Raw genomic sequence first — 16,181 nt, 5'->3', positions numbered from 1 at the left:
ATATGGGGACAATGCTGGCAATACGGGCACAATGCTGGCAATACGGGGACACTGCTGGCAATACAGGGACACTGCTGGCAATAAGGGCACACTGCTGGCAATACGGGGACACTGCTGGCAATAAGGGCACAATGCTGGCAATAAGGGCACAATGCTGGCAATAAGGGCACACTGCTGGCAATATGGGGACAATGCTGGCAATAAGGGCACACTGCTGGCAATAAGGGCACACTGCTGGCAATAAGGGCACACTGCTTGCAATATGGGGACACTGCTGGCAATTTTGCTCACCTCTTTGGTCCTTGATTCTGCGGGCGGGTGGGCAGCGCCGGGCGGGAGGGAGGGAGGGCGGGCGGGCAGCGCCGGGCGGGAGGGAGGGCGGCCGGGCAGCAGGGAGGACGGCCGGGCAGCGCCGGGCGGGCAGCAGGGAGGACGGCCGGGCAGCGCCGGGCGGGAGGGAGGGCGGCTGGGCTTGGCGCGCGCTGGCCGCATCTTCAGCCCCCGCCCACATGAGCCGCTCACTAGTCAGGGGAAGGAGACGTCACGTCTCCTTCCCCTGGCTTCCGCATCTGCCTTAGCGCCGCCGCCACAGAAATTTTGGGGGGGGCAAGCTGCCCCCTCGCCCCCCCCGTTCCGGCGCCACTGTGGGTAAGGGTAGAGATGAGTCTCTCCTGTTTTTTTGGTGTGTCACCATAGGTTGATATGGACACTGTATAAGAGCACCGCATCCCCTTACTGTGCTAGCCATACTCGGCACACTATTATATGGTTACCATTGGCATGGTATGAGCAAGTCGGTTTGAAAAAAATAAAAATAAATAATGAATCTTAGGTCTGCCTTTTCCCACGTCAGCTTTTTTCATGTAAAGTTAGAACCCCTATCAACTTTGATCCTAGGTCGTGGCTCACCATGGCTAACCTATTGTTTTCAGCAGCAATACAATACATAGAACGATGCAGTAGGTGATTAGCATAGTAATCCTATTACTCACTTCCCTCCTCATTTAGCTTGTTAATTGGATGATCCATCTGTATCAACCTTTTGACCGTTGACCAATAGTGGTTGACCTAATGTCTACATACTATATATGGCGCGGAAAACTTTATTTTTACAATGGACAATGTCAAATGAAAAAATAAAAATCACACCAAATATTCAACCATACATTTAAGCCAAAATGAAAGGCACCAGACACAGCAGTTTCAGTATCAAGAAACTGCAGAACTCTTGGGATTTTTATGTATTACAGTCTTTGGAGTTTATAGAGAATGGATTTCAAAATATCCAATGAGTGGCAGCTCCCTGGGCAAACAAACCATATTGATGAGAGCGGTCTTAGAAGAGTGGCCAGACTGGCTAAAGTCAACAGGAAGGTGACATTAACTAAAACAGCAATACATAGCAACAGGGGTATGTAGAACACCATTTCTAAATCCAAGCACTATGGCCCTTGAAATAAATGGGATACAGCAGCAGAAGGTCACATGGTTTTCTATACCTGCAACAAAGAACAGGAAGATGAAGCTACGGTGAACACACTCTCACCAACACTGGACAGCTGAAGAGTAGAATGTAATTGCTTGGTCAGTTTTTGTGCCTTGCACAGGTTTTGATTAGAAATGAGTGTACGCAAAAATAGCCAAGGATTCTCATTAAAAATAAATCAAGCTGTGATGGTGGGGTAATGGTTTGAGGTATTGTCAGTGTTGGGCTTGGCATGATTGGCACACCGAAGGATTGTGGAAGGAGGTGAACATGCTAAGGATTGTGGCGAGCTTCCAGAGAGGGGTGTGACCAGCTACTAGAAGTAGTGTGGCTAGCCCCATAGAGAATTGGCTAACCATTGCAGAGTACATGGTCTGGGCCTCTTGAAAAATATACATAGTAAATACTGCTAATGCTTGCATGCTATGTACTAGATTAATAGCAATGTTCTGTGGAAAATACACCATAGACCAATACAGTGTAATGCAGCATATGCATAACATATAACTTACTTGGGGAGTCTGGAACTTGATCTATAGTGTAGGGGGAGTGCCCACAGGCAGTTAGGCTGTACCCCTGAGGGGCAGTTGAACCCTAGGTATGGCTTGTTGGCACACATTAGGCTTCTTAATACCAATTTATTTATTGTGTTACTATTACAAAAGGTTGTTTGCAATGTGAGTCTCTTTATGGTCCCCGTTCACCCATCTACATTCAGATATAAAAGATGTCACAAACTAAGCTTGAGCCATGAATAAAATTAATGCAGTGTACCCTAGTGGCCTTCACTGTTACCAGATCTCAATGCAATACAGCACACAGCATGTGGTGAAATGGGAGATTTGCTGCAATTAACAAATCTGCAGTAGCTGCATGATGCTATCATGTCACCATGTACCAGAAGCTATAATGGATGTTTTTTCGAGCACCTTGCTGAATCCATGAAACAAGTAATCTAGATTTTCTGGGAATGCAGGTTCTAAATCCATGCCAGAAATACTTAAGGCTGTCCTGCCTATTTATAGATTGTACTGGATCAGATTCTCGAAGCCGCACCCTTTAGAAGGTGTAATACAATTCCCATTAAATAAGGTAGCATGTTACATATAATCTCCTTTTATCATACTGCTATATAGATCTCAAGTAAGAGAGAAGTCTTGGTTACATAAAGCCTTATGTGCTTCTTTATTCACCTGACCTACTACCGGCATTTATATCAGTCACAGGCATAAGGAAGTATTTAACCGAGTGGTTAAGTCATTCATGGACACAAAGATATTACACTGAAATGAGAACTTTCACTGCAATTACATAGAATATGTAATAGCGGGAGTTAGATCTCAATATTCAGTATTAAACTAACTAAGGACTAGTACAGCTCTATTACCATTGGAAACGTCTCACAACAGATGAAGCCAACACTTCATCAAGATGCTCCGTAGAGCTGGATAAAAAGTGGGGAAATACGACCAAGACAATGGGGGAATTTGACGTTTGGGTGAAATTAGTCTTACACCCATTAATAAAGGTCAGTGTTTGGTTTGCAAAAATGGTATAGTATAAAAAAAGCAGAAAAAAAAAATAGGAACATAAATACTCATTTTACCAGCTTGCATTCAAACCAGCATACAACGAATACTTGGCGATTCATTAATAGACCAGCAGCAAAAGGGCATCGATTGAAATGGCCATCTGACAGCAGGAAACAAAGACTGAGCACCACTTGCCAACACCTAATTCTTCCTGTGTGACTTTAATGTTTGTAATTACAGCCAAAAGTACATTGGCAAACTCCTCACCTTCTGTGCCCATCATGGACAGCAAACAGTATGCCAGGAAGCAGCAGATCCTGGCACTGGTTCAAATGCAGGGAATACTGTGCTTAGCAATTGTTTTCCAAGTGACTTCATTCATTAGTGATCCAAGGAATATAAATGTGCCTGTACTTCCAATATTGAGCAGGAGACTAGTATTGTGTGATCGGTACATTAATTATGGGGATCAGAAGCAAAACAAAATGGTGTACAGTAAGAGAGACGAAGCTTAGACATTCTGACTTCAATAACGATAAATAGTAGGGTTATATATTTGGACCTGACAAATAAAAAAAATAAAAAACTTTTTTCCTGCCGATTACCCACAAAGGGTGTGAGTTGCAGTTGTAAAAGCTGATACAGAACCCAAAAAAACTTACAGCCCATGCTAGTGCCAGGCTTCTTTTTTTTTTTTTGCTCAAAGTCTTGTGGGGATGCAAATAAAAAAACCTGAATGCAGTCAGTAATGTAAGTGTGTGGTATAGCTGCACTTATATAAACCTGCAAAGACATCCGTTTTCTTACTGTCAAAAAAAACCTCGTAATCTTATGGGGACGGTACATCTTGAGCACTGTGTTACAGTGTACATGGTGATTTATTTAAAAGACAAGCAATGCTTCGTTTCACGTGTAGCAGCAGGTAATGCACTCAGTTCAGCAAATGCACATATACGAATATTGTAAGCAATTTGTGGTTATCTATGTAAGAACTGATTTGGGGCCACATTACAGATGGAGCCCTCCTCATTTAGCCTGTTAATTGGAGTAAGTGAGTAATAGAATTACTATGCTAATCCCTTACTGTATTGTTCTATGTATTGCATTGTTACTGAGAACAATGAGATAGCCATGGTGAGCCATGACCTAAGGAACAAAGGGGCTCCAACTGTATATGCACTTCTGGCTAAAAGTGCCTAAAATGATCCGACTGGGAATGCTTGAGTTAAGTATTGGACCTCAGATCGCTAATGTGAAAAAAATGTATTTACCGTCTGACCCAACTCATAATACGCTGTATGCAAAGAACAAAAAAAAAGTATATTAGCCCATATGCAAAGTTGTATGCTCCTCTATGTCGGCCAAATTTGATAATCGTCATACTATACTTGCTAAATTAAGTATAATTATTGACGAAGTTGCGCCAAACAATCTTAACTGGTAGCATGCTTGCCTATTTCACTCAAAAAAGCATCTTTGTCATATCGCAATGAGGCATTTCCTCTTCATGAGACTGCATTGAATAACGTGATATGCAACACTTGTACTTCTGTCTGCAAAGAAGTCTGACCTGTATAGGAAGTGCCACAATGCAGCAGCCATGGCATTTATTTATTAACAGTTTCTTATATAGTGCACACATATTCTGCAGCGCTTTACAGAGTATAGTGGAACATTCACATAAGTCCCTGACCCAGTGGAGCTTACAATCTATGTTCCCTAACACACATACATGCACACAGACATTCTAGGGTTAATTTGTTGGGAGCCAATTAGCCTACCAGTATATTTTTGGGATTGTGGGAGAAAACCCACACAAGTATGGGGAGAATATACAAACTCTGCACAGTTAGCGCCATGGTGGGAATCTAACCCATGACCTCAGCGCTGTGAGGCAGTAATGCGAACCATTTCACCATGCACGCCATGTTTCATGTAAATCCTATGCAGTTAAAGTAGCAGCAGGGTGTCTCTGGTCAATATGGAGTGGTGTTTTGCTGTTCCTGTGGAACGAATAAGACATGTAGTACATTTAAAAGTAAGTCTTTCGGTTACACTGCTCAGCAAGGCTTGCTCATGCTGTATGACACATTGAGGGTAGGTGTATGAGGGCACATCTGTATGCCTCAACCCAACTCAAATTCTAAAACAAATTTCTAAAACTATTACGCTTTAAATACACCTTGTCCGGACAAATAAGATACGTGGAAGATAGAAAAATATCTAGAGACATCACATACATTTTGACGTCACTGCTTAGATATTCTTTCATTGGCAATAAAGTAGAAAGCCTAGCTTACCATAGCAAATCTGCAACGCAGATACCCACTTACTAGCAGTTACCATTAATGGCGTGTATGGTTTGGTTGTCTTTTGTCCAGTACACATTTAACATCAACATCCAGCTCAAAGTAAAAGCTCTCACTTTTCTTTACAGACGTATAAAGTTTTCAAAAAGCTTTGTATCAAGCTAAGACAGGGATAACGCGGTCAAGAAACACTAAAGGTTGATCCATGCTGTGCTACTGTAGGCCGTGGTGGATCTCTCCCTCACCACATGTTTACAATACACAGCGGAGAATTACAGGCTAGTTTATGTCTGAAAAACATACACCTACAGTTGCCCTAAATGTACTATTCCAATAAAAGCAAACCTAACAAAAGCAAAGGCAATGGGAAGCTTTCATCCATACGCAGTCACAAATGTCACATTTCAATCACAAACACCATTCAGCTTCAAAAAGTAATTCTAAACAGTCAACTTCTCCCGCTCGGAAAGATAAATGCCTTTTGTGACACAAGATAATGAAGACGCCAAATACGGTGACTGCCAAGGTTAGCAGTTTATTCTTAAAACAGTCATAACAGCTAATGTACCTTCCAAGAGCAATTTCTGTTTGTACGTTGCAGGACTGAGTGCAAGGATACATATGCTGATGTATGAAAAACTGGGTGTTATAATATAGAATGTTCATTACATTGATCTGCTGTTTGCATATACTGCCCATGTATCTTACAAAAAAAAAAAAAAACGGTGGAGCTGGAATGATCACAAATTGTACCCAGTGTTACAGTACCCTACACTTTAGCCAAAGAAGACCATAACGTAGCAGATTACTACTTTACACAATGCCTTTGCTGTTATTGCATCTAGCTATATCCAGTATCAAAGACAGAAAACATTTATATCACAAAATTCATAACCTCATTGTAAGCTATGCACCCGGAAACACAGTGGATTACACAATTACTATACAGGGGCTGATCCTCAGTTGCGCTAAAAGCACTTAGGTTGTCGGTTGCCTGTCTGTGACTATTCAAAAACGCTTTCCCTTGTGTTCATCCATGTAAAGACTGCAATACCTTTTAGCACCTATGCATACTGCAACTAAACACTGCACCAATCCTATGACAAGTACAGTTTGCCCATTGGACCATGGCTTATTATGCTTGTGTCTGTGTCTAAATGTACATGCCAGCATGGCAGCAACACTCCTATTGCATGCATACGGAGTGGCTCATTTTTTTGCCTGCACAAGTAGCCAACTCCCATTGAGCGTACAGGAATATCCATTACTTTTGCCACCTTTCTATTACAGTCTGATCTGCTCGCAGCAGCAATCTGTATAACAAATGTGCCTTAAAAAGATGTTTGCACATGCACCGTTGCAAATACTCATTTATGTGCGAAATACAAGCTATATTGCAGCTAATTACTATATAGGATATGCACGGTATGCACCAATAGTCAGATATCAGAGTAAGCCTAGCCAGAAGGTGCAAAACCACATTACTGAGGGGCGGAAAATGACATGTCCTGTCTGATTTGTGGGGCATTCAATTTGGTGCAAGTTATCCTACAAGATGGGAGCAATTCATTTAGAAGCACTCTGATAAACTTTGCAGCTTCAATAGAGCTAAACTTTGTTATTCTGTTTTGCACGTCCACAGTGCAAGTAAAAATGACCAACCCACCAGGTTTGATATGTTTGTGTCCTACTGGTTCAATTGAAAGCCACAGTGTTAGAACAAGGATTCCCACTATTTGTCCCACATAGTCACATAGTTTGTCCATGAGAAAATGTTGGGTGGATTTTCTCCAGAGACTCTACATGCAGCACTAAATTCACATTGTGTTCCACATTATCAATAACAAATCACTTTCTAGAAGTTGGTGAAAGTTGTTTAGGTCCAAACTTGGCAGGGCAGGGCAGCATCACTTTTTCAGTAAAGAATATGAAGAAAAAATAACATGAGAGCATAGACAGCTATTTTCTTTTTCTTAGAAACTCACACACACATCAGCTGAAATCTCCTGTAACTTGCTCACAAGTGGAAGGATAATAATCAACTTTAAAGCTTATGGTTCAGCTACAAATCAATCTTTACTAGCTACTTCAACTAGAAGAATCAATGGGATATCATGCCAAGGTCTCTACATGTCTGAAATAATTACCCCAACCAAATCCTTCACAAGCATCAACAACATGGATAGAGGTGGTGTCAGGAGCTTTGCGTTCGTTTACGACACAGGCAGCCTGTTTCTTAAATCTATGTTGACAACGGGAGAGGGTCTAGTGCAGTGCTAATGGTTCAGAGGACTTCTGAATGTGGGGGCCAAATGGACATATCAATTTCTGTATTTTATTCCTAAAAGCTGATTAAAATAGTTGAAAAAAAAAAGTGTATGAAATTTCTTTACATTCTAATTTTGGTATCCAATGTACTGACAGTGGAGTGTCAGAAAGTAATGTTATCTGTGAAAATAGTTGTGAATTCGATAATCCAACCAAACAAATCCAACTTTAATAAAAAAATATAAAAAAAAATTCGGATCTGACCGCCTTCAATGCTGTTGCAAATGGCAGCATTGCAGTCATTAACGACAGCATTGACAAGGTAGATGCTGACATTTCCTGTCGGGAAATATTGGCACAGATTGATTATCTTCTTAAAAGCTCTGGGCAAAATAAGAATAAAAAAAAAAAAAAAACTGGCTCCAGTGTCTGAGGGTTAATTTGTTGATGGCAGACATTGCTGTGGTGAGGGTGTCCATAGGAAGAAATATTATGCAAATAGTAAATGTCACTTCAGTACTGATTGGTTGCCATGGGCCACTCCTCCTCTGACTCACATCTCCTCCCTTATCACTGCTTCATAAGTCTATCCCTCAGCCACCACATTCCTTCTACCTGGTGAGAATTAACTTCAGAAAATAATGCCAGACGTCACTCCATCCCCTACCCCGTCCAAGACTCTCACCAAACCCCCCCCACCCCCCTGCCATAGAGAAATTAAGAAAAACTGATTTTGGCAGTGGCTAGGTCAGGCATGTCCAAACTATGGCCCTCTAGCTGTTGTGAAACTACAAGTCTCATCATGCCTTGCCACAGTTTTGCTATTAGGGAATGCTAAAACTATGGCAAGGCATGCTGGGATGTGTAGTTTCACAACAGCTGGAGGGCCACAGTTTGGACATGCCTGGGCTAGGTAGATAATAGAAGGAAGAGCATGGGTAATAAAGTGCCAGTGTTTAAATTGCCAAGTTTCTCACTTGTGGTTTGATTCACAAGTTCGAAATACATGTAATTGTCATAATTCTCGGGTTGTGGAAACCTCAGAACATGTAATAGACATAAGAATGGTATCCGTCCCTGATCACATCTGTTATTACATGTAGCGGTTGGCAGTAAAGGTCATTTTCAGGCAGACATGCAGAGTTGACAACGTAGTATCTCACATGAGAAATTCACTGATTGTTGCTAGAAAGCAGCATGACATCCTTGTGCCGTTATCTACAATGACCCATAAGCTGCAGTCTCAGTACCACAAATCATACATAATTTATAAAACACAGACTATCTTGTTTCATGCTTTCAAAAAATGAAACCTGCCTGGTTCAGAGTCAATTTGACACCTGTTAAAACCTTCTATTCATTTTAAATAGTGTACCCAGCTGACTCGACTGTTAAGCCAGAATAAAAAAAGTTACACACCAGTCATAAAAAGCAAATGAGAAAAGCCAGTCTTCTGGGTAAAGTAGGCGCACACAGGGGTAAATTAACATACTATATTTAAACATTTTTTTCTTTAAATCAGAATGTTAATTTTAGGTGTTTTTATAATAAGCATGCCTCATATCCATCTACAGTATCTATCTAGCCTACGTCCCCCCCATGTGTGTCCAGCCTCAGGCTCCTACCCCATAGTTTCTCTCCAGCCGCATGCTTCCATCTGACGTCTCACTAGCTCATGCTTCTGCTGTGTGTGTCTCCAGCCTACTAGGCCCCATCCTAGCTGCATGCCTCCCATCTCACCTACCTCCAGCCTTATCTCCACAAATGTATTTCCAAGATGCTAAGAGTTTTACAGTACACTAGTGTTAGCATTGGTAACAAAAGACTATTTTGTATACATACTGTATAATGGTATCAGTGTTACCACACAGCTTGTACCATGTACAAAATGAGCAATAAGTGTGGGCATAATTTTCTGCGTTGTATAAAAATTGCCTAGTGTGGTCATGGCTGCTTTTATTCAAACTATACAAGGACTAATTGGCTGTGGCTCACAAACCAGCCCTTGTATGGATCTTGCCCCCTGCAACTGAAGGTGAATGTAATTTAATGGTGTTTTAAGCATGTATGCTAGTGTAGAGGTCCATACACACTGGGCGACTATGACCAGCGTGTATTGACAGCGATGATGACAATCACCGCTGCGGGGAAAGCTGCTCAGTGCATACACACTGAGCAGCTTTCCCCCTGCCCGGCGCCGACGGAGGAGGGAGGATAGTTTTACCTAGCGCAGAGCTATGCAAAGCCGTCCTCAAAGCCGCTCATCTGCTGGTATTACCAGCAGATGAGCGACTTTCCTGGCGATATTGCAGGAGCTCGCAGCAGCGCTCTTCACTAGGGCATACACACTGGGCGGCTTTCAGCTGAAAGCTGCTCAAACAGGCAGTTTTGAGCGGCTTTCTGCTCAAAGTCGCCCAGTGTGTATGGGCCTTTAGAGCCTGCAAATATTGAGGTTTTTTGATGAAGGCCTGCAAGCTTACGGTTTTAAACAAAGTATGAATAAAAGACATGCGCACAATGACAAGATTTAAAGTTGCTTGATACTGACTGTTCCTTGCAGATGGGAGTCATTATATTTTATTCTGGCAAACGCCTGAAATCTGTGAATATATATGAATATATATCTTTCTCAGCATTTTACTTGCTGATTGGCACCCGGGCAGCAGAATTTATATTACTGCCAACACTGCGACCTGATTTATTCTAGCATTTCACAATAACTGAAAGCTGACCCTGCAAATCTCTTTTTACAGAACCATTAAACAGTAGATCAATCCCTTTATAAAGCCTGTGTTAATCTGAAAATGCAAAAATTAATCGTGGATTAGCTGTAACAGGTTTTATTCCCAATAGCGTTATGATGATCAGATTAGTATATTTTTACCTGATACTCATTTGGCCAAAAGGTGCTGACCGCAAGCTCAGCCCTCAACCAGTCCTTCCCAGTAGCGCCAGTTACATTCCAGATAGGGTTGGCAATGGGGCCTTTGTTCACCCGCACAAAAATATTCAAGGTCCCGGGACTGTCCCTTTTTTGCGTGAAGAGAAGGTAGTTAAAGTCAATGCAGTGAGTGTCATTTTCCTTCATGTTTGGGAGCTGCAGACGAGCCTTCTCACCAGGATCATGCTTAGAAGAGTCCACAATCATGTAGGAGCCTAAAAAAAGAAGTTAAACGATTAAAATCCAAAAAAAGAAAGTGTCAAGAACTTCATTTTTTCAACAATAAGGACATTTTCAGCTTAACCATTACTTGAGGACATACAAGTACTTTACAAAATGATGCTGAAAGTGCTGAATATTTAAGCAGTGCAACTAAAGGGAAACCTAAGCATCTTCTTTAAGATTTAATAGCTACACAGAGAGCAAAAATACATGAACATTGCCAGCAAACAGACTTGCCAAGCTGGCAGCCCCCTGGAATTGAATGCCCTCCATCAAGTTTCAAACACATTCACATACAAAACTTTTTAAGAGACACATATGATGTGTATTCGTTTGCATCGACAACAGAAAGTTGCTGAAAATTCCTACAGCCGCAAACACTACTCGTATGTTGGATTTATGTATTAAAATAATGAGAAAAGCAAATTAATGTGAGGGGCATAAAAGTGGCAGCAGGGGACATAAAATCGTATTTTCTGTAGTTCACCCCCAAAAATTATAACACATTTATTCACTGCTAGTTGAAAGCCCATCATAACAACGGCCTCTACAATGTACTTTTTACTTTGAGCTGTGAGTTTTTATTTTCACTTTGAGCTGTGACCGTTTTTAGCCCACAAACTCTCCATCTCTCCATAACCAGCAAGATTAAAACAGGTCAGTGCCCCTGCAAAAAATGCTTTTACTTTCTTTCATGATATCTTTTAGCACAAAGTAATTTGGTCCATGGCGGTACTTCACCTCAACGTTGAGGAGATGTATGTATGTATGTATGTATGTATGTATGTATGTATGTATGTATGTATGTATGTATGTATGTATGTATGGCTATTCACATCACATCTAAAATAAGATGAATGTTCCTAATTTCCCTGCACTCTTCTATGGGTGCAAGATAAAATTAGTTGATACAGTTTGAAAAGTAACTTTGCATGGCTGTTCCCAAGTCATTGCAGAAAACTAATGCCCACACAGTCTATAAAAAAATAAAAAAAACTTTTTAAATTATGTGGCATGTACAAATTTGATCAAGGTTCTGCTACTGGCAAAACATTCAGTAAAGGATTCAGATCGTTTTGACATTGTAGTTCAATCAACAAGGGAAAAACAGGAAATAGGATTAAAGTGCTTTGTCATTCTTATTTAGATCATTATCATATATTGAATGAAATCTGTGTGTTATTTACTTATGTAAGATTGCTTTTTTTATACCTTTCTTTGCTTAATTATGACATGGTTAAAAAAAAACTTATTTTTGAGGAATGCAACAATAAGCCCCACATTCTACACAAATACATGAAAACAAATAGTGCATAACTACTCTAACAACTGGTACAAACACAACAAAGACACAGGCACAAAAAATAATAAATCTTTAAGTTTAAGTTCAAGATAGCAGAATATAGTTTTCTTAAACAAAATGTTACATAAAAAAACATAGGTAGAGGTAGAGGTAAAGGTAGAAGTTATGAATAAGGTGTCTCTTGCTGTAATGGCGTATCTAATCGCAGTGGGTTAATGTGTTTGCAGATAGATAGCATGGCGTTTTTCTCAGTTGCGCATGTGTCATTTCTGGGAAGTTGTTTTGCGTGGTCGGATGGATGGTGGATTCTATCCACACCTTACATGTTATACTGGTCATTCAAGGCTACTTAAGTAAATGTCTAGTTTATTCTCTCTGGCCCTATAAAAATGTTTTACTTCTAAGAGCACATTACATTGCTTGTATGTATTTTCCTAGGCAAGTCCTTGTAAACCTGTCAAATCAGATGCATCGGCTGTGCTGGGTAACCAGTGTATTAATGGGATATAAGGAGAAACAACTTCTTTGTTACTACTCTTGAATGCAACTTTTGTTATGCTCTGCCATGAATAGGTGTTCTAGGTCGATGAAAATTACACTGGTAACATAGGAAACAAGCATAAATATAACACTGGACAATGCAAGCATTGTTGTGTCTCTTGAGGGGAAGTTTTTCTCTAGCAGGATAAAAAAGCCAAGTTTATACAGGTAGGAGCAGATTAAGTATTTGTTTACTTTAATGTTCAGTTAAAACCCCAAACATCTTTCCCAGAAATTAACATTATTCCAGCAAATTAATGTTACAAACTGTAATAACAAAAATAAAATTGTCCAGGATTCCTCAAGATTGCTTGGTTATGATTGGCTGCTTGATCACTGGATTTTTTAAATGTATCTTAAACACACCTCCATGGGTATCTGTGACCATGTGAATACAGAAAATATAAAGGTCCCCATACATTAGTCCGACGTCCTAAGGACAAGTCGGACATAATTTCCCCTGCAGCTCCCTGGGAGGGGGACACATGATTAGGCACTTTATGTGCCAAGTTTTGCATATGATACATCGCATAGTGGGCAATGTATTAAAATACATTGCTGCCCGCCTGCCGCAATGCCAGCGCATATGTACTTACACATGAGGCTGGCATTAGCAGTGCTGTAACGGAGACCCCCCACGATACCTGTACTGTGGTGTGCGCCTCCTGCTGCCTTCACGCCAGGGACAGCTAAGCAGGCTGTCCCCGGCGCCGCCTCCTCCCCCCCCTGCAGCCAGAAGGACATCCGGCTGCGTTGCTAGGGGGAGGAAGGGCTTACCTTCTGGGGTCCAGGAGGACCTGCAAGAAGGGGGAGGGGGGGGGGGGGCGGCGAGGCGGTGACGGGCTGTGAAAAGAATCCCATAGGCTTCTATAGGGTATCGCCACCCAGTGGGCGATATGTATCAAAATGAAAACCGCACTGCAATGCCAGCCGCATATGTTAGTACATATGTGCTGGCATCACGGCGGCCGGCGATACACACTACACAATACACAATTTGGGACCTTCTGAGTGATATCTTGGGTAAAACAGTGTAGTGTCTACACTCAATATTATTAACAATTTGCAGTGCTGCGCATCATTTACAACACCCACTGTCATCAGAACATGCATATAAAGTTTGGCCATGTAGCCAATGACCTGTATGTTCAGCTGCCGCTTGTAACATCACTGAACGGTATCATCCAGTGTTTATTGTTCACCCGCTGCTGATATAGTTATTACGTCACGGTGCTGGTTGACTAGTGTGTGCAGGGGCTTTAGTTTCAACTTGCTGATATTAGGTTAACACCATATAAAAAAGGCTCAATTTATCAATATATAGAACTTCCTTTACAAATTTGTTTTCATGACTTCACTCTGCATGTAAAAGGCCTCTTGATTCCAACTCAGCAATTTGTTGTGTCAACTCAGATTGCATATAACACAACTATGCCTGCAGTTGACGGCCCATAGAGTTTTGAAACAAACCCAAGATATTTTATGATATCAATAACACTATCCCTTTTCTGTATAGAATGGCCTTAAGCAAGGATGGCTGGAGGCAACTCGCAATATGTTTGCATTATTACAAGCACAGCCTATGCAACATCTGTTCACTAAACACAGCAACTGTTTGTCAAACTGCTCATTGGCAATAAGATTGGACACAGCATTCACACTGCTATTGCTTACAAAGGGCTAATTAGATCTTAGGTACAGCTAGGATCAGTGCTTTTAGTGCCCTATGGAATTCCACAGGATGAAGTGGAGGCACATTTGAATGGGATCATTTTCAGCTCTGCAAACAAGTGAGGTGGGGGAGACAGGGGCACTGAACTAGTTTAAAAAATGAACATGTGTAAGGAAAACTAGTTCAGAGTATGGCAGCTACAATAAATCTTGTGTTATTGTGAAAAGTAATGCTGTCATCCACCAGCAGAGTATTGGGGCAATCTGGGAGGATCTCCCCCTTCACATGACAACAGGTAACTTACCAAAGCACTGGCCGATCCTTGCAGGGGAACTGGTGGGAACATTTCATTATTATTGTAGAGGCTATGATGAATATTGTGTTTCCTTTAATGAAAACCCCAGGTAGAACATTAAACCACAGAATGCAAGGAAGATTGTAGCAATGAGTAATTCATCAGGCTTACATATTTTAAGAAGGATCCAAACAAATGGGAGGGAAATAGATTCTAATAACTAGTAACTAAGCCTAAAAAAAAAAGAATAAAAGTCACAGCTATAAAATATGGAAATGAATGATTCTGTGGTTGTCAAAAACCTAAACATATGCAAAATCCCTAAAGGAGGGATGCCAACTCTAGAGATATACAGATGGAGCCTTCGTCAACTATCCTTCTCTGGTGAACCATGGCTCACCAAGGCTTATCATCTATTGTTCTCAACTGAAATAGAATATATCAGGGGATTAATTTGGCTGTAGTCACCGATGTCTATTTTGACTTGAGTGTGTTGGTGACCCCTTAAGCGGCATACACACTGGGTATTTTTGCCCAGCGTGCATGCACAGCAATGATGGGAAAATTAACTGTGCTGAATATCAATCAGTGCATACACACTGAGCGATTTTTCATCTGTCCAAGAGATTTTCCTGGGGGTGGACGGCTTTCCATAGCATGACGCTATAGAAAGCAGTCCACCACGTCACTCATCTGCTGGTAATACCAGCAGATGAGTGGTAGCGGTCCGCGATGATGCAGACGCTCGATGCAGTGCTCATCGCCGGGCCTTACAAACTGTGCGGTTTTTGAGCTAAAAGCAAAATGAAAAAATGTAACTGCTTTCAGCTCAAAATCACCCAGTGTGTATGGGACTTTACACCCGAGTGCTGCTGGCTGAATTCCTTATTTTGGTCTGTGGGGTTAGAGCACAACAGAACACTTAAAAGCCAAAATCATAAACTCCAAAGTTTCAAAGGAAAAATATGTATCAAAAGCTATTGGTTTATTTGCCATAAAGAATACGCTTGAGCGGTTTATTTTACATTACGGACTGATGCGTTTATCAAACAGATACAAACATGCACAAGATTTTTTTTTTTTTTAAAGGCTATAAATTAATATCCAAGTGCTTGAATAGCAGTGAGCAGTATTGCATCAATTGTGAGGGAGTGGAAGCTGCAACATACCACCCAGACACTGCCTAGCGGGAGCCACCTCTGAAACTTCACCATTAGGTCATGAGTTTGCTTCCTACATGATCCTAAATGTGTGCTGTTTGTATATTCTCCCCATGATTGCTTGGGTTTCCTCTAGGTACACTGGTTTCCTGCCCCATTCTGAAAATATACTGGTAGGTTAAATGGCACCCAACAAAAATGAACCCTAGAATATCTGTATGGGTATACATGTGTTTGGGAATAGAGTGTACTGTAAGCTCCACCGGGATGGATACTGATGTGAATGTTTAAATATTCTTTGTTCAGTGCTGCGACATGTGTGCGCTATATAAATAACTGGTAATTATAAAGCAAGAAGGAGACTTGTGAGAGAAGCCACATGGACGTCAACTATCACTCTGAAGCATAGGCGTGCCAGGGATGCACAGGCACCCCACGTGTGCATGCCTATGG

The 16,181-nt window shown here is 41.2% G+C and overlaps 1 protein-coding gene across 16 annotated transcripts in view; it reads right to left on the bottom strand.

The window, feature by feature from the left end:
• The window catches only part of PTPRK (protein tyrosine phosphatase receptor type K), a 340,426-nt gene that overhangs the window by 241,172 nt on the left and 83,073 nt on the right, over positions 1 to 16,181 (bottom strand). For all 16 annotated transcript variants that reach the window (XM_083176754.1, XM_083176759.1, XM_083176755.1 and 13 more), the window contains exon 3: positions 10,480 to 10,751. In XM_083176754.1, the coding sequence (XP_083032880.1) occupies positions 10,480 to 10,751 (272 nt within the window). The remainder of the gene's footprint in view (positions 1 to 10,479; positions 10,752 to 16,181) is intronic.

This window comes from Crinia signifera, chromosome 3, assembly GCF_055691185.1.
Source record: "Crinia signifera chromosome 3, ASM5569118v1, whole genome shotgun sequence".
Taxonomy (NCBI): domain Eukaryota; kingdom Metazoa; phylum Chordata; class Amphibia; order Anura; family Myobatrachidae; genus Crinia; species Crinia signifera.
The sequence above is the reverse complement of the archived record's forward strand: the minus strand, read 5'-3'. Positions and strand labels throughout refer to the sequence as shown.